Below are 26,713 nucleotides of genomic sequence, written 5' to 3'. Positions count from 1 at the left end.
TCGGCTTCGGAATTGGTTCCGAAATCGGCTCCGGGATTGGTTCCGGAATTTGGTCCAGAATAGGCTCCGAAGTTGGTTCCAAAACCGGCTCCGGAATCGGTTCCTAAATCGGCTCCGGAATCGGCTCCTGAATCGGCTCCGGAATCGGCTCCAGAATCAGCTCCGGAATCGGCTCCGGAATCGGTTCCGGAATCGGCTCCGGAATCGGTTCCGGAATCGGTTCCGGAATCGGCTCCGGAATCGGTTCCGGAATCGGCTCCGGAATCGGTTCCTAAATCGGCTCCGGAATAGGCTCCTGAATCGGCTCCGGAATCGGCTCCAGAATCAGCTCCGGAACCGGCTCCGGAATCGGTTCCGGAATCGGTTCCGGAATCGGCTCCGGAATCGGTTCCGGAATCGGCTCCGGAATTGGCTCCGGAGTCAATTCCGAAATCGGCTCCGGAATCGGAATCGGTTCCAGCATCGGAATCGACTCCGAAATCGATTCTGAACCCGGAATCGAGTAGGTCCAATTCCGAGCTCCCACCACTACAACACTGCTGCTGTGAACATTCCAAATTCAATGCAAAATTGACACACTCAAAATTGAAACCGTGTTCCTAATTGGCTTCTTCTCTCTTTTTGGCTCTCTCCTTTTCTTTCCTGACCCCCATTTCTTCCCGCCAAACCCGATTCCGCGTTTTTTTTCTCTGTCCTGTCCCGTGAAATGCTTCTTTTCCACAAACAAAACCCCCAAAACTGTCCTTGTGAACCCGATAACGGCCAGCAGACGCATCACACTGCTGCACCGACCAGCAACGCCACGCCCATCCTCGCCGGCAGTAGTAGTAGTAGCGCAGTAGGCAGAGTTGGCCACCCGCATCATAATTCCCTCTCGCTTCCCATATCGCAGGCGGCGCGGCGCGGTGGCAGCCCAGCGCCCCCGTCGACGGTCGGTTCGGTCGAGGGCAGCGCGTACATGGAGATGTGCAGCCCGAGCGGCAGCTCGCCCGGTGACCCGTCCGGCAGCTGCTACATGGCCATGTCCCCGGTGGCGGACTTTTCCCGCGGGTAAGCAAAGCAAAACGCTCCACTTCGGAAGGGAACACCTTCTCTAATTTTGTTTCCTTTACTGCAGGCTCTGCTCCAGCTCGAGTGCACACAGCCGTGCGTCTAGCCTGGCGGAGGACATCGTGGACGGGTACGTGCCGATGAGTATGCCCCGCACGGCAGCAGCAGCACCAGCCGCACCACCAACCGAAGAGTACATGCTGATGGACCCGACGCTTAACGGTGGTGGCACCAGCAGCCGGCTCTCGAACGCAACGGCCGCTAGCAACAACGCTGGCAGCAGCATCATCGGTGGCGGTGGCATGTCGTCGGCCGCTTCGAGCTGCAGCATCACGTCCGGCACGCCGTCGGCCGATTTGCGCCTGTCGCTCGAGAAAGTGCCGGCGTACATTGGGCAGAGCGACGAGCACGAGGTGAACGATCGCCCGTTTCGGACGTACTCGGTCGGCAGCCGGCCGGAGCTGATCAAGCGCAAGCTGCGCGTGGAGATGCTCAGCTCGGGCGAAAGCTCGGTGGGCGGATCGTCGGCCGGCGGGTCGGCCAGCTCGCGCCAGCGCGCCTTTTCCGTCGGGTCGCGCGCCAAGGTGCCCCGGTGCTCGGACGTGTACAAGGGATACTCGGCGGCGCCCGTCATTGTGTCGTTTGCGTCGACCAGCTCGCAGGGCAGCATGCTGGAGAGCAGCAACAACAATAGCTCGAGCAGCACGAGCAGCATTTCGCACGCGGGCAGCTACGGTGCCTCGATCGGGGACACGCTGCCGATGGATGAGCTGGCCGGTGGTGGTAGCGCTGGGGGTAGCAGTATGGGCCGGAAGTCGGGCAGTGGATCGCTGCTGCCGGACGGTGCCGGTGGCGGCAAGCCACCCTCGCACGGCGGTTCCCACGGGCGGATGAGCGATCTGATGGAGATTGATTATTCGTCGCCACGGCAGCAGCCGGCGCGACCGTCGACGAGGAGCAGCGAACCGTCGGGCATGGAGGACTATCTCGACATGTCCGGCAACAACAACGAGGAGGAGCAGCGAGCAAGGGGCGGTGGGGGCCAGGGTGCGACGTCCTCGGGCTACGTCGAGATGCGCCCCGGCCGGCTCAACTCCCAGTCGGAGGAGAACGATTACCTGAACATGACACCGGGCGGCGGTGGGCGCGACGAGCCCGACTGCTGTCCGGCTGCCGCCAGCATTGCGACCAGCTCCCCCATCCAGATACAGCACCACGCGAAACAGCCGGCCGACGGTGCGGGCAGTGCGCACAGCAGCAGCAGCAACAACAACAACAACAACAACTACCTCGAAATGTACCCCCGGGCGGTGTTGGCGCAGAAGGAGCAGAAGCGAACTGCCAGCGCCACGTCCACCACCACCACCACCACTGCTACGAAAGTACCTTCGGAAGATTACCTGAACATGGCGCCGCTAATGATCAGCTCGCTGGGCGAGGCGAGCGGCAGCGAGGAGGAGAAGATGCACGGACCGGACGAGGAGCCGCTGCTCGAGTCGTCCAGCGCACCGCCGGACGGCTACATGGAGATGTCCTGGAACCATCACGGCCCGGTGACGGCGGCCGGGCCCGTCTCTTCCTCCGCCTCCTCCTCGGCCACCTCGTCCGCCCGTACCGTGCCAACGAACGGGGGAGACGACTACATGAACATGTCGTGTGGCAGCGGCTCCCAGTCGGAGGACGCATCGCGCACGTACTCCGCACCGATCACCATCCAACCGGGTGCGGGCAAATGCCGGCTCGATCTGAGCGGCGAATCGAAGGTGGAGGCGGGCGCCAACATCCCCAACTATCTGCCGCTGGGGCAGCATCCGGATGCGCGCAAATCGGTCCACCATCCGCACCACCAGTCCGCGATGATTGTGGCACTGCAGCAGCATCTGCCGCTGGCGGCACAGGCACCGATCCAAACGACGACGGGACAGCAGAGCGGCTCGATCGGCTTCAGCCCGTCGAAGCCGGCGGAAACCACTCCCGAGCGGGCGCGGTGTGACTCGCGCGACAGCGGCATCGTGACACCTTCCGGCAGCCAGCCCACCATCTTCCCGTTCAGTCCGGCGAGCCCCACGAAACCGTTCGCGCCGGCCCAGGACGAACCGATGGGCGGCGAGTCGCTGGACGATTTGAGCCAAAACTATGCCGAGCTGAGTCTGGGCCGGCAGCAGCTTCAGCAGGCGCAAACAGAACCCTCGCCCGCCATTCGCAAGCTTTCCACCGGGAGCAATCGGGGCTCAGGATCGTTCAGCAAGCTGCAGCTAGTGGCAAACCAGCCCGACTACGTCAACTACTGCCCGGCGACTCCGCCAATCAGCGGTGATGTGGCGCCACCGTCGAGCAACATGCCGTTGAACGTGTTGCCGTCGGCACAGAGTCGAACCCGCAGCAGCATCGACGATGATGGAGCGGGCGATTATGCGCTCATGAACCCGGCCAGCTCGCGCAAACTCTCCACCACGTCGATGGGCTCGATGGGAGGCGCAAGCCTATCACCGGCCGGTGTCGTCCCGCCGGGCTCGAGCGCAGTGGGAAGCATCACTCCACCGGTGCTGGTTGCCCGCAAATCCACGCTACTCCTGTCCAGCCCACAGATGGGCTTCAAACCGATCGCTTCGTCGCAGGACGCGGAACTACTGCTGCAAAGCAAGGCGGTACCACACGCTACCGCCAACTCGCCGAAAGCGCTCAACCTTGGCCGACGGACGGGTGAGCCAGCGTTTAGCTTCACCGAGCAGCAGCATCAGCAGCAGCAGATGGCCCCGCTGCAGCGCAGCATCTCTACCGGGACGCGCCCGAACAGCGTCAACAGTGAGCTGATCGGCCGGCCAATCGGTACACCGGCCGGCCCGTCCACCCCCGGTGCGGCGTCCCACAGCAGCACCACCGCTGCCGGCAGCACGCGGCCCAGCTCGGCCAACAGCGAGCGGCTGCCCGTCATATCAGCTACCTCATCGTCCGCCTCGTCCACGTCGACGCTGTGCGAAAGCAAAAACCAAAGCCCGTCCGCCTCGAGCACGGCGCTCGCCATGGTGGTGGGCAGCAGTACCACCACCAGCCCCCCGAGTGTGCCCGGTTCGCGCCCGGACTCGGTCAGCTCGATAACCGATCCGCACATTGTCTCCCGCCCACCGTCCGTCAGCTCGGAGCGTGAGCTGCACTACGCTAGTCTCGATCTGCCACCGTGCAGCAGCAGCAGCAGTGGTAAGCAAACGGTCGCTGCCTCACCGTTCGCACCCGGCACGATGATGCTGCTGGCGGCGGCGGCCGCTGCGACAACGCCCGCAGCGACCAGCAGTGCGGCCGCGCCGGTTACCAAGATGGACGTCGACGAACCACTGCCCGGGTCGAACGAAGCGCGCACCTCGATCGACTCTTCCAGCCCTAGTCCGACGACGGCGGCCGGTCTGCAGCAGCAGCAACCGGTGCGTTGTGCCGCCTTCACCTACGCGCAGATCGACTTTGTGCGATCGCAGGCGCAAAGCCAACAGGGACAGACCGGTGCGGGACCGGCCGGTGCCAGTGGACCGACCGGTAGCAACACCACCACCACCACCAGCACACCACCACAGTCGTCACAAGCGTAGTAGTTAATCGCGCAGAGTGTCCACGATTGGGTGTAATTTTCGCATTGAAATTTACGTTTTCGTTTGTTTTTGTGTGGTTTAGCGTTTTCGTTTTCCTTTTTAGTTTATAGCATTGTTATTTTCTACGTAGAAAAGTGTGTGCGTGTGTGTGTGTGTCCGTGAAAGAGGAGGCAGGGGGGATTTGCTTACTAAACTTTGAGTCTCTTGAGTAACACCAATATTTGTTGCAGCGCAAAACAAAAAATGCAAAACGCGAAACTCTTCTTCCACTCCCGGTCCCGGTAGCTGGTATGGTACCTCACACTTGAGGTGCTGTGGAGCAATTGTAAAGTAGCAACGTGTACAGAAGGATTATTGTAAAAGAAAACGGGAAAATAAGAAAGATGCAAAAAAAGCATAGAAAAATGAAGAAGAAGAAACGCAAATAAAAACCTCAGCTCTGTTCTGTTCAAAGAAAAGTTAAAACTTTACAACAAAAAGACGGACAAGACCATGGGAATGAAAAATGAACCGAAAACTGCCAATACAATTACACTAAGCGCGCGAAAAAATAAAACGGAGGAAAAAAAGAATGAAAAAGAAAGGGCATTTTTTTGCAAATTGTGAAAAAGAAAATGAAGCCCAATCTATTTATATACAGACACAACAAAACAGAAACGGGAAGAGGAAAGAAAAAGAAAGAAAAACAAGCGTGCAAACCTCACTCATATATACATACAGCAACACAGCAGCGAACAAGAGCAAACAAGATGAACCGAAGAACCGCGAGCGCCCTCTAGGTAGCATATTAGTCTAGTCTAGGCCAAAAACCACACCTATACACCCGGACCCCACACACGCACAGTGCGTCCCCGGCTGCTTCTCCTTCCCTGGCACTGTAAATGCACTGAAAAAAAAAGACAGCAATACACCAGAACCTCAAACCAACTACTACTAGAACAACACAGCAACAAACAGCGGACTTATGAAGGCGTTAGGAAGCGAAGAGAGATACATAATACTTCCAGAGAGAGAGGGAGAAGATAAGAGAGAGATAGGGAGAGAAAGAGAAAGATAGAAAGAGAGAGGGAGAGAGAGAGAGATAGAGAGAGAGAGAGAGAGAGAAGATAAGAGAGAGAGAGAGAGAGAGAGAGAGAAGATAAGAGAGAGATAGGGTGAGAAAGAGAGAGAGAGAGATAGATAGAGAAAGGTTAACGTCTTACGACTTTAGTATGACTTTACAGTTGCGCAGGATTAACAACAGTTAACTTTACACCACAAAACAGTAGAGAGGATCACATATATGATCGACATGATGAGGGAAGTGTTGAACCGTTACTGCCTATTACTATTACGACGAAGCGATAGCTTGTGGGCGCGAATGCTGCTAACAAACTAATAATACTACTCAACCAGTGCGAAAGTGGTGTGCGACAAGCCTGCTGCTGCTGCTGCTGCAGCTTCTGCAGGGGCGTCGCACTAGCTATATCAACTCGCTCTTTCTCTCTCTCACACACTCACACTCTCTGTATCACTTGTTACCATTGGAGGCCTCTTCTTTTTGTTGTATGTATAATATATAAACAAAAAAGGAGCGAGAGTAGAAACCCCGTTTACTTAGGCTGGAATGGCTTTTGTACGAGTCACTTGGCTTGGTGTGTGGACGTTTTTGCGATGCATTTTTTTTTTTTATTGTTTTTTCTTTATATATATGTGTTTGGGTGGATTTGTTCCGGTAATTGCTACAGCCATACAGGATGTGCCGTGAAGGAGGAGGAGGGTGTAAAAAGGTGCGCCGCAAACAAAAGTTGCAAATTGCAGAAATTACTAGAAAAGAAGAAGGAGAGGGAAGCCAATTGCATAAAGAGAAAAGGAGAGAGGAGCAAAACATATGTATAAGCCATATAAGTGTAAGGGGGAAGAAACGGTAAGAAATAAGATAAGAAAATGGAAGAGAAAAGCAAAGCGTGTAAAAACCTAAACTATAGAAGGTAATATATAAATTAAAAAAAACACCCACACACAAACAAGAAAATGGAAGATTTATTCCAAACGTGGTAGAAACATTTGCTAGAAAAAGGTATAAAAAAGAAGAAAAAAAAGAACACACACACCTTCACATCAACTCATTGCATTGTGTTCGTTTTTGAAGCTGAAGTATGTAGAAAATTGGTAAAAAAAAGGAACCACCCCCTCCTAGAACTGAAAACAACAGAAGCTAAACAAACAGAAGAAATACATATGTACAGAAGAAATGCATACATATACAGAACTACTTATTAAAGCAGAAAACTCTACATTAAAGTTAGAAACAATAAGCAGAAGAAAGGGGGAACAGAGAAGAACACACAGAACCGAGAACAGACTAGTAAATAAGCCGTGTAGACTGTAAGGTATAGTGGGAATAAGGATGAGATGTAGAATAGAGTAAATGAAAAAAAAAGAGAAAACCCCCGGTAAGTGTTTAAGAGAACAAGAAGAAGTAAAAAAGAAAGAAACAGACACACACACACACATAAATACATTTAAAAAGTCCCTTTAAGGTTAAACGGTTAAGGAGAGAAGAAATGTACGACAAACCGCGGCGTAGTAATAGTAATAAGGGATAAAGTAATCGATGGGATAAAGAGATAATGTAAAATGCCAAAATAAGCTTTACTTGAACGTTATTTTCCTACTTAGTTTTTATGGTGTATATATATACACACACATATACATATAAATGAAAGCAGAAAATAGAAAAAAGGAAAGGAAAAAAACACAAACACAAACACAGATAAGTTACAAACCGATTGTTGGTTTTCCGTTCGTTCCTCTTATAATCTTATATACATGTATGGTATAAATAAAATTTATGTACAATATATATTTCACGTCACACAGCATATAAGTGCATACATAAATATATATTTTTTACAAACAATTAAAACAAAAATCGCTAGAAAGAATGTATAATTAAAGCAGCAAAAAAAAAGAAGTATGGAAGAGAAACAGAAAAAAAAACAGCTGAAAACAGGCAAAACTCTAACGCTCTCGCAAATGAAACCAGTAGACAGAGAAAAATGGAAAAAGATATGGTAGGATAGTTAAAAAAAAACAAAAAAAGGAAGAAAAAAGAAAAAAAAGCAAAAAACAGAGTACTGTTTATGTGTTCTTATTGTTTTCTAATACATTTTGTGCTGATCTTTTCCCTTCCTTCCGATCATTCCTTTCTTCGGTTTTGTTCCGTCGCTGCTAGGGGCAGTACTGGCAGAAGAAGAAGGCTTAGAAAGCGGTGAAAAGTGGAGAGAGACTTTCTTTAGCAAAGATTGAACCGTTTTTTCCCTCGTATAACAAATCCTTCTACCAACCAATTGGGCACTAACGTTACTAATTGAGGAAGAAACTTGGTTACCTGAACTAATCGGAATTCAGATCAACGAAGCAAAGTAGGCGCACATTGCTAATAGAAAAAAAAAACGAAGCAGTAAAAGAATGAAGAAACAAAGAAATAAGGGTAGAATAGAAAGAGAGAAAGAGAGGTACAGAGATTATTTTCATTCTCACTTTCAACTTGCAGGAACAGCGCGTCGAAAGGAAAAACCATAAGGCAACGTGTGTAGTGGATTTTAGACCAAAATTAGAGCAGAAACACGGACGAGAGAAGTAGAAAAGTAGAACAACCTGAAAGGATAGCAAAAACAAAAAACAGAAACAGAAGGAGAAAAAGCAAAACGTCGATAATAATAAAGAAACTTCTAAGAAAATGTCACAAAAAAAGAAGGGAAAACGATTATTAGCAAATGAGAAAGAAACCAAAAAAACAACAATGGAAAACGGAAACAAGAAAAAAGAAGGAAAAGGCACACAAATCGGGGAGGAAAAGAAAAGCGCAAACTGCTAGGCGAAAAACACAAAAAAATAAACAGCTTTAAAAGTGCTTTTTTTTAAACAAAACGAACACAGTACATTCGAAAAGAAATAAGTATGAGAAGAAGATTCGTTTTTAAGATCCGGTTTAAGAACAGCAAAATGGGAAAATTAGTTTGAAAGTGAAATGAAGAGGAGAGAAAACAAGCTAGTGTAAATCTATAAACTCTATTCCTATACTACTACTGTACTATCTACTATCTCACTATTTAACTACTACACTTAAAACGAAAAGAGAAGAAAAACAAAGTTAATAACTACCTACTAATACTACTACTGCGCTACACTCTTCACATTCAGTTTGTCTACCTACTCTATTATGATAGTTCAGTTTGATTAGTTGTTTTTTTTTGTTCTATTACTTTCTTGTTTTTTTCTACTTTTTTCATACTCTTTATGTTTTTTTCTATTGTTTATAATACCTTAATAATTACGTTCTTTGTTTTAATCTTTTTTAATCTTTAATCCTACTCACTTGTTTTGTGTTATGTTTTAACATACTTTCTATTTTTAATAGTAATTTCAATGCATTGTTTTCCTCTCTTCCTCTCTGTGACATACTGGTCATTGCTAACAAAATGTAGCTTTTCTCGCTTCCTCGCCCGCGGATTTTGTTTCCTGTTTGAAGAAAGATGTGAAAAAGAAAGGTAAACAAAGTAAACTCAACAGTACTCGCAAAACTGGATGAAAAATGAACTGTGTGTCCGTGTGTTTTAATTCGTACCACACTTGGACATACTTTAATTTGCTCATTTAATTACTTACAATGAAGAGATAGAGGAAAAGTATGTTGTTTTACTTACTTTATCATATTTTCCCTTATGGATTTCGCATTCAATTGCTTTCAAGTGGTATGCTAGAAATGCCATTTGATAACCAATTTTTTATTCACATTTTTTTTTTTTAAATAAAAACACTCACATTGAAGAAGGGGGAAAAATGGTATTTTTAAGCGTAAATTATCCTTACCCTTCGGATTCCAATGTAATGACCATCACTGCAAAACCAAACGAGGTAGCAACGGGTAGCAGAAGCAGCAGCAGCAGCAACAGGTTCCCATTTCCTTCCAGTATCTTGTAGAGAGATGAAAAAGAAGAAACATGTAAATGACACTGCCTCGTAAACAGCAAGGACTTGTAGTAAAAACGAAACAAAAAAATACATAATAAAACAAAAACAAACAAAAATACCAACATTGCCGAATGTTGTCAGCAGATTGTGTTAGGGGGTTGGAGAAAACTCTCCCCGAAGCGAGAGACAGACAGGCATCACGCACGGAACCGATGATCCAAAACATCGATAAAACAATTCAAAGCATAAGAGAGAATTTATAATAAAACAAAAAGAAAAGTAGGAAAAACAGAGATAAATAAGAGAGAGAGAGAGAAAGCGATGGAAACACAAACGTGCTATTAGTTTGATCTTTGAAAAAAGCCTATTGTCCTCTAACCTGCGTGTGTTACCAGCCGTTTCTTTTCCGTTTTTGAAAGCTCCTGAAAGCTCCCCTATGTTCCTTTCGTGTTTAAGAAGGAGTTAGAACAATTAACTAAACGAAAACGACGCTTTGTTTCGATTTCTCTTCTGTAACCCTTCCATCCCTTGATGGCAAACCCTGCCAACAGGGATGTGAGTGCAGCGGCAGTGTGTACGGTTTTTTGCGGTGTGTGTGTGTGTGTATGTTGTGTGTGTTTGGCAAAGAAGTCTTCTTACGGTGAGAGTATGATGGGCGCCTCGAATAAGGAAAAGAAATGCTTTCTAGCCTTAAAACCACTACAACAACAACAACAACCAAATGAAACATCAAAAACGGCAACAGAAGTAGTAGTATTCATCAAAACCAACCATGTCATTTTACACGCGCGACGCATGCTGCTAAACATTAAATTGCACACTTGTAAGAAAAGAAAATCAGAAAACAAAGCGGAAAGCGGTTGATTGAAAGGAGCAAAAGCAAAGAAGCAAAACAAAAAAAAAAGGAATCGTAAATTTAAAATAAAATGCAAAACTTTAATGCAATCATGTAAAAAAAAACAACATAAAACCCCCTTAAACAAAACACTACTCAAATGCACATAGAGCGCGAATCGGGAAGCTAAAACAAAGTTTGAAGAAAAAAAGAGAAATAAGGAAACAAAAACTAAACTAAACTAAAAACAATGCTAGATAAATAGTGTAACACAAGGAGGAAGGGCGAAGTGTAAACGCTCGAGAAGAAGAAAAACAAAAAGAAAAATACAAAAAAAGATAAAACAAGAATCCACAAGAGCAAACCAACATCGCAAAAGAAATGGAAACAAAAATGGAATCAAATTCCCCTCAAACGTTTAGATGCTGCCCGCCGGCACAGGACGCAAGAAGAAAAGATAAAAGGAAGAAAAAACCCAAACAGCAACAGCAACAGCAACAACAACTACAACTAACATGTGAGAGAACAAGAGAATTAAACCGGAAACACTGTGTTCAATTTACGATTCTGAATTCATACATTGATATTGATCAGCTTTACTTTTTATTGTAGCGTTTAAGTATGTAGCGAACATGTGCGATGTGGGGGGGAGGAGGAGGGGGAGGATATAGATAACGTAGAAACACGCCACAAGCGAAGAAAGAGAGACACGAGCGAGCGAAAGAGAGAGAGAGAGAGAGAGAGAGAGAGAGAGAGAGAGAGAGAGAGAGAGAGAGAGGAAATTATAAAGAGGAAAACAGTAAACCCCCTCTCCAGCTCCCTTTGCGCTCGATTTTCCGCAAGCAAAGGTGGAAAAGGCTAGGGCCAGAAATATTATATATATATAGAATAAAGGTAAAAGAAAATTATAAGTGAAATGAAACCTAAACATAATTGTAAGCTAAAGTGGAAAAGAGAGAATAAAGAAAAGAATTACAATAAACACATAAACACACACACGGAGAGTGTAAAAAAATAATTGAATGAAAACCTGTGTAATTGATAATATATAAAACATAAAACACAATAATGGAGTTTAAATGGAGAACGAAAAACAAAAACACCGAAACAAAGAAGGTAAAAAAAGAGAAAAAGTGTCATCCATCCATTCTCCGCTCGTCCTCTTTCCTCTCGTATGATAAGAGCATGTGATAAGCGCCCAATAAGAGAGAGGAGCGTTAGATCTTCTCACACTAGCGAGAGCGAGACATGGTGAGAGTGTGTGGATCGATAGAGCTACCTCCTGATTTGGATGATCTCCTGTTACGATGCCTGGTATTTTGGTCCGCGCTAGTAGCGTTTCGATTGGTCGCAGCATCCCTCAAAGGTAGCGGAAGGAGAGAGAGAAAGGATACTCACTCTCCTCGTCATCTTTCCTCTCGTATGATAAGAGCATGTGATAAGCGCCCAATAAGAGAGAGGAGCGTTAGATCTTCTCACACTAGCGAGAGCGAGACATGGTGAGAGAGCGTGGATCGATAGAGCTACCTCCTGATTTGGATGATCTCCTGTTACGACGCCTGGTATTTTGGTCCGCGCTAGTAGCGTTTTGATTGGTCGCAGCATCCCTCAAAGGTAGCGGAAGGAGAGAGAAAGGATACTCACTCTCCTCGTCATCTTTCCTCTCGTATGATAAGAGCATGTGATAAGAGAGAGGAGCGTTAGATCTTCTCACACTAGCGAGAGCGAGACATGGTGAGAGAGCGTGGATCGATAGAGCTACCTCCTGATTTGGATGATCTCCTGTTACGATGCCTGGTATTTTGGTCCGCGCTAGTAGCGTTTCGATTGGTCGCAGCATCCCTCAAAGGTAGCGGAAGGAGAGAGAGAAAGGATACTCACTCTCCTCGTCATCTTTCCTCTCGTATGATAAGAGCATGTGATAAGAGAGAGGAGCGTTAGATCTTCTCACACTAGCGAGAGCGAGACATGGTGAGAGAGCGTGGATCGATAGAGCTACCTCCTGATTTGGATGATCTCCTGTTACGATGCCTGGTATTTTGGTCCGCGCTAGTAGCGTTTCGATTGGTCGCAGCATCCCTCAAAGGTAGCGGAAGGAAAGAGAGAGAAAGGATACTCACTCTCCTCGTCATCTTTCCTCTCGTATGATAAGAGCATGTGATAAGCGCCCAATTAGAGAGAGGAGCGTTAGATCTTCTCACACTAGCGAGAGCGAGACATGGTGAGAGAGCGTGGATCGATAGAGCTACCTCCTGATTTGGATGATCTCCTGTTACGATGCCTGGTATTTTGGTCCGCGCTAGTAGCGTTTCGATTGGTCGCAGCATCCCTCAAAGGTAGCGGAAGGAGAGAGAGAAAGGATACTCACTCTCCTCGTCATCTTTCCTCTCGTATGATAAGAGCATGTGATAAGCGCCCAATAAGAGAGAGGAGCGTTAGATCTTCTCACACTAGCGAGAGCGAGACATGGTGAGAGAGCGTGGATCGATAGAGCTACCTCCTGATTTGGATGATCTCCTGTTACGATGCCTGGTATTTTGGTCCGCGCTAGTAGCGTTTCGATTGGTCGCAGCATCCCTCAAAGGTAGCGGAAGGAAAGAGAGAGAAAGGATACTCACTCTCCTCGTCATCTTTCCTCTCGTATGATAAGAGCATGTGATAAGCGCCCAATAAGAAAGAGGAGCGTTAGATCTTCTCTCATTAGCGAGAGCGAGACATGGTGAGAGAGCGTGGATCGATAGAGCTACCTCCTGATTTGGATGATCTCCTGTTACGATGCCTGGTATTTTGGTCCGCGCTAGTAGCGTTTCGATTGGTCGCAGCATCCCTCAAAGGTAGCGGAAGGAGAGAGAGAAAGGATACTCACTCTCCTCGTCATCTTTCCTCTCGTATGATAAGAGCATGTGATAAGCGCCCAATAAGAGAGAGGAGCGTTAGATCTTCTCACACTAGCGAGAGCGAGACATGGTGAGAGAGCGTGGATCGATAGAGCTACCTCCTGATTTGGATGATCTCCTGTTACGATGCCTGGTATTTTGGTCCGCGCTAGTAGCGTTTCGATTGGTCGCAGCATCCCTCAAAGGTAGCGGAAGGAAAGAGAGAGAAAGGATACTCACTCTCCTCGTCATCTTTCCTCTCGTATGATAAGAGCATGTGATAAGCGCCCAATTAGAGAGAGGAGCGTTAGATCTTCTCACACTAGCGAGAGCGAGACATGGTGAGAGAGCGTGGATCGATAGAGCTACCTCCTGATTTGGATGATCTCCTGTTACGATGCCTGGTATTTTGGTCCGCGCTAGTAGCGTTTCGATTGGTCGCAGCATCCGTCAAAGGTAGCGGAAGGAGAGAGAGAAAGGATACTCACTCTCCTCGTCATCTTTCCTCTCGTATGATAAGAGCATGTGATAAGCGCCCAATAAGAGAGAGGAGCGTTAGATCTTCTCACACTAGCGAGAGCGAGACATGGTGAGAGAGCGTGGATCGATAGAGCTACCTCCTGATTTGGATGATCTCCTGTTACGATGCCTGGTATTTTGGTCCGCGCTAGTAGCGTTTCGATTGGTCGCAGCATCCCTCAAAGGTAGCGGAAGGAGAGAGAGAAAGGATACACTCTCTCCTCGTCATCTTTCCTCTCGTATGATAAGAGCATGTGATAAGCGCCCAATACGAGAGAGGAGCGTTAGATCTTCTCTCATTAGCGAGAGCGAGACATGGTGAGAGTGTGGATCGATAGAGCTACCTCCTGATTTGGATGATCTCCTGTTACGACGCCTGGTATTCTGGTCCACACTGGTAACGTTTTGATTGGTCGCAGCATCCCTCAAAGGCAGCGGAAGGAGAGAGAGAAAGGATACTCACTCCGCCCGTCCTCTTTCCTCTCGTATGATAAGAGCATGTGATAAGCGCCCAATAAGAGAGAGGAGCGTTAGATCTTCTCACACTAGCGAGAGCGAGACATGGTGAGAGAGTGGATCGATAGAGCTACCTCCTGATTTGGATGATCTCCTGTTACGACGCCTGGTATTCTGGTCCACACTGGTAACGTTTTGATTGGTCGCAGCATCCCTCAAAGGCAGCGGAAGGAGAGAGAGAAAGGATACAATCTCTCCTCGTCATCTTTCCTCTCGTATGATAAGAGCATGTGATAAGAGAGAGGAGCGTTAGATCTTCTCACACTAGCGAGAGCGAGACATGGTGAGAGAGCGTGGATCGATAGAGCTACCTCCTGATTTGGATGATCTCCTGTTACGACGCCTGGTATTTTGGTCCGCGCTAGTAGCGTTTTGATTGGTCGCAGCATCCCTCAAAGGTAGCGGAAGGAGAGAGAGAAAGGATACTCACTCTCCTCGTCATCTTTCCTCTCGTATGATAAGAGCATGTGATAAGAGAGAGGAGCGTTAGATCTTCTCACACTAGCGAGAGCGAGACATGGTGAGAGAGCGTGGATCGATAGAGCTACCTCCTGATTTGGATGATCTCCTGTTACGATGCCTGGTATTTTGGTCCGCGCTAGTAGCGTTTCGATTGGTCGCAGCATCCCTCAAAGGTAGCGGAAGGAGAGAGAGAAAGGATACTCACTCTCCTCGTCATCTTTCCTCTCGTATGATAAGAGCATGTGATAAGAGAGAGGAGCGTTAGATCTTCTCACACTAGCGAGAGCGAGACATGGTGAGAGAGCGTGGATCGAAAGAGCTACCTCCTGATTTGGATGATCTCCTGTTACGACGCCTGGTATTTTGGTCCGCGCTAGTAGCGTTTTGATTGGTCGCAGCATCCCTCAAAGGCAGCGGAAGGAAAGAGAGAGAAAGGATACTCACTCTCCTCGTCATCTTTCCTCTCGTATGATAAGAGCATGTGATAAGCGCCCAATAAGAGAGAGGAGCGTTAGATCTTCTCACACTAGCGAGAGCGAGACATGGTGAGAGAGCGTGGATCGATAGAGCTACCTCCTGATTTGGATGATCTCCTGTTACGATGCCTGGTATTTTGGTCCGCGCTAGTAGCGTTTCGATTGGTCGCAGCATCCCTCAAAGGTAGCGGAAGGAGAGAGAGAAAGGATACTCACTCTCCTCGTCATCTTTCCTCTCGTATGATAAGAGCATGTGATAAGAGAGAGGAGCGTTAGATCTTCTCACACTAGCGAGAGCGAGACATGGTGAGAGAGCGTGGATCGATAGAGCTACCTCCTGATTTGGATGATCTCCTGTTACGATGCCTGGTATTTTGGTCCGCGCTAGTAGCGTTTCGATTGGTCGCAGCATCCCTCAAAGGTAGCGGAAGGAGAGAGAGAAAGGATACTCACTCTCCTCGTCATCTTTCCTCTCGTATGATAAGAGCATGTGATAAGAGAGAGGAGCGTTAGATCTTCTCACACTAGCGAGAGCGAGACATGGTGAGAGAGCGTGGATCGATAGAGCTACCTCCTGATTTGGATGATCTCCTGTTACGACGCCTGGTATTTTGGTCCGCGCTAGTAGCGTTTTGATTGGTCGCAGCATCCCTCAAAGGCAGCGGAAGGAAAGAGAGAGAAAGGATACTCACTCTCCTCGTCATCTTTCCTCTCGTATGATAAGAGCATGTGATAAGCGCCCAATAAGAGAGAGGAGCGTTAGATCTTCTCACACTAGCGAGAGCGAGACATGGTGAGAGAGCGTGGATCGATAGAGCTACCTCCTGATTTGGATGATCTCCTGTTACGATGCCTGGTATTTTGGTCCGCGCTAGTAGCGTTTCGATTGGTCGCAGCATCCCTCAAAGGTAGCGGAAGGAAAGAGAGAGAAAGGATACTCACTCTCCTCGTCATCTTTCCTCTCGTATGATAAGAGCATGTGATAAGCGCCCAATAAGAAAGAGGAGCGTTAGATCTTCTCTCATTAGCGAGAGCGAGACATGGTGAGAGAGCGTGGATCGATAGAGCTACCTCCTGATTTGGATGATCTCCTGTTACGATGCCTGGTATTTTGGTCCGCGCTAGTAGCGTTTCGATTGGTCGCAGCATCCCTCAAAGGTAGCGGAAGGAGAGAGAGAAAGGATACACTCTCTCCTCGTCATCTTTCCTCTCGTATGATAAGAGCATGTGATAAGCGCCCAATACGAGAGAGGAGCGTTAGATCTTCTCTCATTAGCGAGAGCGAGACATGGTGAGAGAGCGTGGATCGATAGAGCTACCTCCTGATTTGGATGATCTCCTGTTACGATGCCTGGTATTTTGGTCCGCGCTAGTAGCGTTTCGATTGGTCGCAGCATCCCTCAAAGGTAGCGGAAGGAAAGAGAGAGAAAGGATACTCACTCTCCTCGTCATCTTTCCTCTCGTATGATAAGAGCATGTGATAAGCGCCCAATTAGAGAGAGGAGCGTTAGATCTTCTCACACTAGCGAGAGCGAGACATGGTGAGAGAGCGTGGATCGATAGAGCTACCTCCTGATTTGGATGATCTCCTGTTACGATGCCTGGTATTTTGGTCCGCGCTAGTAGCGTTTCGATTGGTCGCAGCATCCCTCAAAGGTAGCGGAAGGAGAGAGAGAAAGGATACTCACTCTCCTCGTCATCTTTCCTCTCGTATGATAAGAGCATGTGATAAGCGCCCAATAAGAGAGAGGAGCGTTAGATCTTCTCACACTAGCGAGAGCGAGACATGGTGAGAGAGCGTGGATCGATAGAGCTACCTCCTGATTTGGATGATCTCCTGTTACGATGCCTGGTATTTTGGTCCGCGCTAGTAGCGTTTCGATTGGTCGCAGCATCCCTCAAAGGTAGCGGAAGGAAAGAGAGAGAAAGGATACTCACTCTCCTCGTCATCTTTCCTCTCGTATGATAAGAGCATGTGATAAGCGCCCAATAAGAAAGAGGAGCGTTAGATCTTCTCTCATTAGCGAGAGCGAGACATGGTGAGAGAGCGTGGATCGATAGAGCTACCTCCTGATTTGGATGATCTCCTGTTACGATGCCTGGTATTTTGGTCCGCGCTAGTAGCGTTTCGATTGGTCGCAGCATCCCTCAAAGGTAGCGGAAGGAGAGAGAGAAAGGATACTCACTCTCCTCGTCATCTTTCCTCTCGTATGATAAGAGCATGTGATAAGCGCCCAATAAGAGAGAGGAGCGTTAGATCTTCTCACACTAGCGAGAGCGAGACATGGTGAGAGAGCGTGGATCGATAGAGCTACCTCCTGATTTGGATGATCTCCTGTTACGATGCCTGGTATTTTGGTCCGCGCTAGTAGCGTTTCGATTGGTCGCAGCATCCCTCAAAGGTAGCGGAAGGAAAGAGAGAGAAAGGATACTCACTCTCCTCGTCATCTTTCCTCTCGTATGATAAGAGCATGTGATAAGCGCCCAATTAGAGAGAGGAGCGTTAGATCTTCTCACACTAGCGAGAGCGAGACATGGTGAGAGAGCGTGGATCGATAGAGCTACCTCCTGATTTGGATGATCTCCTGTTACGATGCCTGGTATTTTGGTCCGCGCTAGTAGCGTTTCGATTGGTCGCAGCATCCGTCAAAGGTAGCGGAAGGAGAGAGAGAAAGGATACTCACTCTCCTCGTCATCTTTCCTCTCGTATGATAAGAGCATGTGATAAGCGCCCAATAAGAGAGAGGAGCGTTAGATCTTCTCACACTAGCGAGAGCGAGACATGGTGAGAGAGCGTGGATCGATAGAGCTACCTCCTGATTTGGATGATCTCCTGTTACGATGCCTGGTATTTTGGTCCGCGCTAGTAGCGTTTCGATTGGTCGCAGCATCCCTCAAAGGTAGCGGAAGGAGAGAGAGAAAGGATACACTCTCTCCTCGTCATCTTTCCTCTCGTATGATAAGAGCATGTGATAAGCGCCCAATACGAGAGAGGAGCGTTAGATCTTCTCTCATTAGCGAGAGCGAGACATGGTGAGAGTGTGGATCGATAGAGCTACCTCCTGATTTGGATGATCTCCTGTTACGACGCCTGGTATTCTGGTCCACACTGGTAACGTTTTGATTGGTCGCAGCATCCCTCAAAGGCAGCGGAAGGAGAGAGAGAAAGGATACTCACTCCGCCCGTCCTCTTTCCTCTCGTATGATAAGAGCATGTGATAAGCGCCCAATAAGAGAGAGGAGCGTTAGATCTTCTCACACTAGCGAGAGCGAGACATGGTGAGAGAGTGGATCGATAGAGCTACCTCCTGATTTGGATGATCTCCTGTTACGACGCCTGGTATTCTGGTCCACACTGGTAACGTTTTGATTGGTCGCAGCATCCCTCAAAGGCAGCGGAAGGAGAGAGAGAAAGGATACAATCTCTCCTCGTCATCTTTCCTCTCGTATGATAAGAGCATGTGATAAGCGCCCAATAAGAGAGAGGAGCGTTAGATCTTCTCACACTAGCGAGAGCGAGACATCGTGAGAGTGTGGATCGATAGAGCTACCTCCTGAGAGAGAGAAAGGATACACACTCTACTTGTCGTCTTTCCTCTCGTATGATAAGAGCATGTGATAAGCGCCCAATAAGAGAGAGGAGCGTTAGATCTTCTCACACTAGCGAGAGCGAGACATGGTGAGAGAGTGGATCGATAGAGCTACCTCCTGATTTGGATGATCTCCTGTTACGATGCCTGGTATTTTGGTCCGTGCTGGTAGCGTTTCGATTGGTCGCAGCATCCCTCAAAGGCAGCGGAAGGAGAGAGAGAGAAAGAATACACACTTCGTCCGTCCTCTTTCCTTATATAATGAATTACGCTTCTGAAGATGATGCAGGTACATTGGCTTAAAACCGTTTTCAGAAAAAAGCAGATCGCGACTTGGTGATCGTTTCGGACGCAACAATGAAGACGCACGCGCTGCAAGAGTGTTACGATGATCACACACATAAAATACTATTAAGGTATTTATTGTTATTCTTCTAATACTTGTTTTACGTTCCCGGGAGAGTGTTGGATGGGTGGTTGGCTTCCTCGCGCTCCCCGGTACATGATTGATGATTTGCTGCTCGAGGGGAGGGGGGGACTCTTTCCCTGGAGCAATCGATCGAACTCGAAACTACACCTTTCAACAGTGTACTATGCGATTGGCTGTGTGGCTCGTGCCGAATATCCTCTCCCCTAGGCCTTCACAACGGTCGTTTGCTGCGCACTTTCGCCTACTAGATTAGTATTGTGTATGCTTTTGTAATGTTTTGCGGGTTGTCCCTTGGAGGGAGGTTCCAGTTTTGTGCCTTCTACTACAGTGCCTTATTTAATTTAGTGCGCTTTCCTTCTCGCCTTATCCTAACCTGCTAGCTGCTGCTGCTGCTGCTGCCACTTAAGCACGATACACTGCTTATCAGTATCATAGTATCATCTTGATATAGCTAAAAAATATATATAGGGGTTTATGTGTGTGTGTTTAAGGGGTTTATATATACTGTTGCTTATATATGATTCAAATCATCCCACCACAATCAACAGAATCGTGGAGTTTCTAGTTGTTTTCTGTTTGTTACTGTGTGCTATTCATTGCGTCCTACTTATATGAGATTCAATGCTCGTTGTGGGGGGGCTATAATTGCTCGATGAGATGATTTGGAGGATGGAGAGAGAGCGAAAGAGAGTTACTGTTCATTACTCGTCAAACGCTCCTAAGTAGGCGCAGATGGCGTGAACGAACGCTTTCCATCAAGTTCCCCTAAACAAGCTGAAGACCACCTTAAAAAAAGCTGCTAAGTAATGTTGGCATGTTGCCCGCCCTAATGATATATTATTCTCTTTTGCCCACCATTCTTCTCCTCCTGCAATCCTGGCACACACCTCTACCATCTCGCTGCAGTAATTGTTAAAATTAGAAAATAATATAGAAATCATACCCGACTTGCCTACCGTTATCTTCTCTCTGTCTCTCTTGTTCTCTCGCTCTTCCCTTTTCATGCTTGGCCAAAATAAATAGTGCCCGCCGGTCGCTCGACACCACCTCCTCCTCACGGGTCCAAATTTTCGGTGGACATTTTCGGTATCTTGGCCGGCGGTGCCGCCACGAGATCCGCAATCGACGCAAACTCCATCCGCTTCTTGTACGGTGGCAGTATCATGCCGCCACTGCCGCTACCGCCCCCCGGTGACGTTGTGCCCGACCCGGCGGTGTTGCTGGCAGCAGCGGTGCCCGGCATGGCGGGCGACGCGCGCGACATGTCGACCGGTGGCGTTTGCGAGGAAGCTTTCCGCGACAGATCGGCGGCGGCAGACCCGAGCGGCGAGCTGGCGGCCAGCGGCACGACGCTCGAGACAGCCAAATCGACGGCGGAAAAGTTGTACTTGGAGCTGCCACCCGTACCGCCACCCGCCCCCCCGAGCGAGGGGCTTTCGCGGCTGGCCGATTTGGTCGGCGTGAGGCGTGCGCCGGGCGACGGTACGAGCGATGCCCCGGTCGCCGACGGGCCCGAGCCAGCGCCCTGCGGCGGCGGTGGTGGCGGCGTTTGCGCCTCCAGCTTGCCCGTCGACGAGGCGGTCGAGGAGGAGGACGATTTCGGCGGCTTCATCAGCATCGAGTTGAACGCTTCCTGGTGCAGCTTCAGCAGCGAGGCGGACGGGGCCAAGTACATGTTGTTCGCCTCGAGGGTGGCCTTCGACAGCGGGTCCGGTATTTCGTACTTGTCCTGTGCGAACAGGGCGGACATGTCGGGCATCTTGCCGGCCGCGGCCGCCGAGAAGTTCGGGAACATGGACAGATAGTCGAGGTTGGCGGCGGCGGCGGCTGCCGCGGCTGCAGCTGCCGCTGACGAACCTTTGCCGCCACTGTTCGAACCACCGCTGCCCGATCCACCGGACCCACCTTGCGGGGAACTGCTGGCACCACCACCCGGCGAGCCAGTGGCCGCGTTTGGCATTCCTGCGGCGCCACCGAACAGAAGGTTCAAGTCGGGCATACCCTTGCCACCGGCGGCTGCTGCTGCAGCCACGGCCTGACTGTACAGCAGCGCGTTCATGTCGGCCGCACTCGGCGGGGCTCCGCCAGCACCGACCGCCGACGTGAACAAACTGTTCAGCATGTCGGCCGGATTGGTGATGGAACCGCTGCTCACTGCGGCCGCCGCCGCCGCTGCTGCCGCTGCAGCCGCCGCTTTCGACGCTTTGTCGCCCTTGCCACCGGACTTACCTCCACCTCCAGAACCACCCATACGTTGGATCGGTTCGAACAGGGCGGACAGGTTCGGTACGCCCAGGTAAGGATTCATTGCCGCCGCCATATCACTGTCCTTCATCCCGCCGCCGCCCTTCGAGCCGGCAGAGGACGATTTACCCGACGGAGATTGTCCATCACCACCACCACCCGCCAGCATGCCGAGATTGAGCGCACTGTTGCCATTCGTGCCGCCGCCGCCGGAACCACCACCGCTGGTGTGGTTGAGAAAGGCGGCAAAGTCGAGCTGGTTGTTCGAGAGTGATTGCGCCTTGAGCAGCACCTGGATGTCGTCCACGTTGCCCGAGTTGAGGATCTGCTGCACCACCGGATACTTTTGCGACTGCTCCACCAGCAGATTGATGTCGGCCGTCGTCGGGACGGGCGGAAGGTACGCGTCGGTCGAAAACACGGTGCGCAGCTTCGTGATGAGTTCGCTCGCCGCTGCGGCCTCCTTCTTGGCGGCCGATGCCGTTGCCGTCGAGAGGGACGAGTTGGGCGTGTTTGCTCCTCCTCCTGCGCTTCCTCCTCCTCCTCCACCACCGCCTCCCATCGAGCCCATCTGTCCGCCGGAGTGGTCCTTCGCGCTGCCACCGCCCTTCCCAGACGACGGTTTCTTGATGATGGAAATTTCGCTGCCCAAATTGCCGAGCGCTTGCGCTTGCTGCAGCAGCATCTGCGAGTACTCGGGCGATTTCATCAGATCGGCCAGCTTGCCCTGATCGAACTTGGACGAAAAGTCGGCATACTCCATCATCGACTGGTGCTGGAGGAGCGCTTGCTGTGCCTGCTGCAGCTGCTGCTGGGCAGCGACGGCTGCGGCCGCCGCCGCCTGCTGCTGCTGCTGCAGCTGGCTCGCCTTCGAGCGCGATTTGCCCGACCGGCCCGATTTGCCCGTGCTGGGGCTTCCACCGCCCGCCCCACCCGCTGCCGCGCCGGAAGTGCCCGGACTGGCGGACGTGAGGCCCGCCATACCGGCCAGCGGGTTGCCGTACTGCGACTGCATGAACAGGCTCAGGTTGCCCTTCTCCAGCTGCTGCATGAACTCCTTCATGTTCGGTATCGGGGGCAGTCCGCCGGCCGACGACGAGGCGGCGTTGGCACCGCCGGACGAGCCACTGTTGGAGGTGATGGTGGAGGCGGCCGACGTCGCCACGCTCGATCCACTGGCGGCCGCCTTGGACGATATGCTACGGTTGAGGCTGTGCAGCAGCGTTTCGTTGATCTGCGAGTTGGAGAGACCGGAGGCGGCCGCCACCTGCGCCAGCGCGGTCAGCGCGGACAGGCCATACTCGTCGCCCCGCTTGCCACCCTGCTGGCCGCCCGCACCCTGCCCGAACAGGGCGGCATAGTCCTGGGACAGCAGGTTCGAGGGCAGCGCACTGCCGAGCGACGCGAAGGTCGCCGCATACAGATCGTGAATGTTGCCACCGGCACCAGCGCTACCTGCTCCACCCGCACCGCCACCACCACCACCACCCGACGGGCCAATCAGCGAGCTTAGGGTGGGACTGCCCCGATTGCCACCGCCGGCGCCACCGGCCGCACTGCCCAGGATGTCACCGATCGACAGCTTGCCCGGGCTGGGGGCGGGCGAATTGCGCGCCCGGCTACGGCACGACGACGTGTCCGACTTGGCCGGGGACGGACTGGCCCGGACGGGCATCTCGAACTTGGCCGGGCTGGCCGAGTTCGACGGTATCGTGATGGGACTGTCCCGCGGCGACGATGTGTTGGTGGTTGTGAGCGAGTTCGCGCCGAGCGGCATCATCTGACCCGGCTGGTGCTGCTGCTGTCCACCGGTCGACGCCTGCTGCTGCTGCTGTGACATTGCGTGAAGATGGTGATTGTTTGCCATCCCCGCACCACCACCAGTGCCAGTGCCAGCGCCACTATTCATCGTGAGATTAGTAGCGGTCGTTTGAGGGGCCGTCCCCGGTCCACCATTATTGCCACCCGGCTGGCTATTGGTCGGCAGCACCACGAGCGAGCTGGACAGTGGCGACGGCGTCATGTTCAGTCCCGAGGGACGCTTCAGCTGTGCCTGCAGGCTCGGCACGGCAATGGACGGACCGGTCGGTTTGCCGTCGTCGTCCTTCAGCGAAATCACGTCCGAATCACCCATCTCGGAAGCACCGTCGAAATCGTCCTCATTCTTCGCCTCCGTCGTGATGCTGCTTTCCTCCGCACTGTGCACCAAATTCACGACCACCGGCTGGGGCGGACAGTTGGAGGCGGGGGTCGTGGAAACGATCGTCACATCGTCGTTTAGCTTCGTGCCGTCCGGATGGTGATGATGGTCGGCGGAGGACAGCGCAACTGGTGGTGGTGGTGGTGGATCCGGTATGACCACCACCTCCGGGATGTCTTCCGGCTCGAGCCCGAGCAGCTCCCGGATCCAGTTCCAAAAGTGGCCCGAGGTGGAGTCGCGCGGGAAGCGCGGTGTGAGCGATTTCCGCAGCTTCTCGATGTACGGCACGTCGTTGATGTAGAGCGACTGGAAGTTGATCAGCTCGCGCTTGAACTGTTTGTAGTAGTCGACGGTTAGCATCATCTCCTCCTTCACGTCCTCGGAGAGCGTTTCGTCCTGGACGAGCGTGTACGACATCAGCATCGGGCGGCCGTACTCGGCGGGCCGGTTTTCCGGCGGCGGCATCACCCAGAACGACATCACGTTCGACTCCAGCGCACTGTTTTGATCGTCGTACGGGGCTGCAAAGGTTGACAGGAGAAGCAAAAGTGTTTAAAATAGCCTTCTTCAACTGTTTTTTTTTCTTCCCTCGTCCCAACTTACAGCAAATGAACCCGATGCAGGGAATGTAGGACGCTTCCGTCGGACCACGCATCCGTATCTGGTAGTCCAGCTGTGCGTCGCAGTCGCGCAACGTGGGCTGCACCGGGAACCGTGGATGCGAATGGTACCAGCCGACCAGATTGATGTTCTTCTTGATCATCAGCTTCTGTATCTGCAGCTCGCAGAGCGCCGCCTTGTCGCGATCGTGCCGCGTGTTCCGGCACGGGAAGGCATGCGTGATCGACAGGTTGTGCGCGTTGATGTCCCACGTGCCGCCGAGATACCCGCACACCTCGTAGTTGGTCAGATGGCAGTGGAAATCCATCACCAGCAGCGTCGAGGTGCTGACGGTCACGAGGAACGGTTGCATCTTGCCGATCGCGGTGAACGGGACCGCCTCGATGAGTGTGTTCGAGTCACTGCCGGGGAAAAACGACGTTGGAAAATATAGTAACGGCAATGATAATTTGAAATTGTAACGGCCAACTCACTGCATGATGTTCCGATTGCTGATGGTGTTGTGTGAGACAATGTTCCGCCGGGCCGGCGGTGGTTCCATTGCCGTTTTGTCTTCCTCCAGCTCCTCTACTGGATCTGTAAAAAACGGTTCCCGTGTTAACTTTCTTTCCGATCACCCGCTTCACCCACTCTCTCTCTCTCACCTTCAGCCGGCAGGTCCTCCTTCTGGTCGCGTTCCTTCTGCTGCTTCTTGTAGTACGCCGCCTTGTACGCGTCCAGCTTCCGGCCCTTGTACTTGACCGAGGCCCACCCGCAGCCCGACTTTTTGTCCGGATTGATGATGCGCTTGCAGTAGATGGCCCAAGCGCTCGGCGAGCAGAAGATGGTTTCCGTTTCCTGGGACTTTATTTTCCCGTCCGCCAGCAGATCGCCGACAAACTTTTGACCCTGCAGCAAGCCGAATGAAACAAAAAACCCGGTGTTAGAGTGGGAGAGTGGTACAAACATTGGGAATGTCCGTGTGTGGCGCGTACCAAATACTCAATCGTCATGGCACCCTTGCCGGGCTGCAGCACATTCGCTCCGAGCAGCATCTGCAGCGTGATCGTTTTGCCCGGAAAGTATCCCAACTTGTCGGCATCCTGCAAGAGAAGCACAACATTTCGATTGTAGTAGACATTGCCCACGTTTCACGCAAAAAAAAAAAACGTTCCGGAATACACACATCATCGTTAAACTCGTCCGGAATGTCGCTCTCGTCCAGATGGGAGGACGATTCCTCTTCGCTTGCTTTTGTTGACATGATTAGCTGCTCCCTGGCAGGCGGCGTTTTATTCCTTTCCCTAATTTGCCTCTATTGGCAGCGCCTTTCTTCAAGCAATGCTCGCACGAACCGCGACCCCCCAAAGCTAATGGCAAACGCACAACCGCACTTTTTTTTCGGGGAGACGCCTGTCGCTTGCGAGAAGAATTCCCCTTTTGTTTCTTTCTTTGCACCAGCTTCTTCCTCACAAACACACAAACACACACACGCGCGCGTGTACACACAGTCGGAGGGCGGCGACGGCGGCGACACTGTGTGATGCCTCCTCCTTCTCCTCCTTCCTTCCTCAACCCACCAAGCGATGCGTTCCTCACAAGCGCTTTTTTGCAAACTTTTGCCTCACTTTTTCACCCACTTCGCGTGAACCGTTTTTCCGCACTTTTGCGCGTACGAGCAGTGCGCTCGATGGCGAACGAGGAAAACCGCACTTTCCGCGGATCCGGGCACAGCTAGCAGGGAAAATTCGGCATTTACTCGAGCAAGCTTGCCTTCCCTGTGTTGTAAGTTATTTTTCCCCCAGTTCTGCTTCTATTGCTGTTGACTGCGTGCGCTAGGGATGGGCATGCGGTACTGGGCCAAGTGTCATCATTTTCTGGGGATGATTTTGTAAACAATTTTCTAAACAGTAGAAAGAAAGCTGTTTTACATACAGAAATAAATGCAACATTTTAACAAATAATTTTCAAATAAAATGGGTAGTGCCAATGCTCTAAGAGTCGAAAAACAAGCGAGTTTTTGATATTAATCAATAAGTAGAGGATGACCAATGTCAGGATGGGCGTGAACCATTGTGTGCCGTACAAGACGCCGCAAAGTGACGTTTTCTCCTGCCGGGACGAATTCGCCGTACACTGTAAATTATACAAATAAAATTCTAAACTGCTACTTTACCGATGTTCTTTATGAAAACATAATTATAACACGTTTGGACTTGTAAATCATTCTTAATTTTCAATTACGAAATTGTATTCAATGTAAGAAATAGGGAATTAATTTCAGATTCATTCGCCATTCACCATCTAATATTAGCCGCCTACAAAGCGGCTCGTAAACGTGATTATGGCCGCCTGCCAATTGTTGATTGGGAAAC

General features: G+C 50.5%; 2 protein-coding genes across 8 annotated transcripts in view; one reads left to right on the top strand and one right to left on the bottom strand.

Moving 5' to 3' along the window:
* Nucleotides 1–8,069, top strand: part of LOC120904109 (pneumococcal serine-rich repeat protein) — a 219,734-nt gene extending 211,665 nt beyond the window's left edge. For 6 of the 7 annotated variants that reach the window (XM_040313879.1, XM_040313880.1, XM_040313874.1 and 3 more), the window contains 2 exons: nucleotides 770–1,050; nucleotides 1,118–8,069. In XM_040313879.1, the coding sequence (XP_040169813.1) occupies nucleotides 770–1,050; nucleotides 1,118–4,631 (3,795 nt within the window). In that variant the 3' untranslated portion in view covers nucleotides 4,632–8,069. The remainder of the gene's footprint in view (nucleotides 1–769; nucleotides 1,051–1,117) is intronic. The other variant, XM_040313878.1, reaches the window with a different exon arrangement.
* An 11,178-nt stretch (nucleotides 8,070–19,247) lies between these two features.
* LOC120901922 (MPN domain-containing protein CG4751) lies at nucleotides 19,248–26,144 on the bottom strand. The gene is made up of 6 exons (XM_040310287.1): nucleotides 25,525–26,144; nucleotides 25,334–25,441; nucleotides 25,004–25,247; nucleotides 24,833–24,935; nucleotides 24,342–24,760; nucleotides 19,248–24,259 (listed from the first exon to the last, which is right to left on the bottom strand). Exons 1-6 carry the CDS (start codon nucleotides 25,600–25,602, stop codon nucleotides 20,349–20,351), a joined length of 4,863 nt encoding a protein of 1,620 aa, XP_040166221.1. The 5' UTR covers nucleotides 25,603–26,144; the 3' UTR covers nucleotides 19,248–20,348.
* Between the last annotated feature and the right edge of the window lie 569 nt (nucleotides 26,145–26,713).

The sequence above is a fragment of the Anopheles arabiensis genome, chromosome 3 (genome assembly GCF_016920715.1).
Source record: "Anopheles arabiensis isolate DONGOLA chromosome 3, AaraD3, whole genome shotgun sequence".
Taxonomy (NCBI): domain Eukaryota; kingdom Metazoa; phylum Arthropoda; class Insecta; order Diptera; family Culicidae; genus Anopheles; species Anopheles arabiensis.
Note: the sequence above shows the minus strand (reverse complement) of the source record. Positions and strands in the feature narration are given on the sequence as shown.

Bases quoted from the DNA above. Each gene is read 5' to 3' on its own strand.
- LOC120901922 (XM_040310287.1), bottom strand. From the start codon at position 25,602: ATGTCAACAAAAGCAAGCGAAGAGGAATCGTCCTCCCATCTGGACGAG. The intron at 25,442-25,524 runs GTGTGTATTCCG...CTTCTCTTGCAG, and splicing joins CGGACGAGTTTAACGATGAT to GATGCCGACAAGTTGGGATA. The intron at 24,936-25,003 runs GTGAGAGAGAGA...CGTTTTTTACAG, and splicing joins GGAGGACCTGCCGGCTGAAG to ATCCAGTAGAGGAGCTGGAG.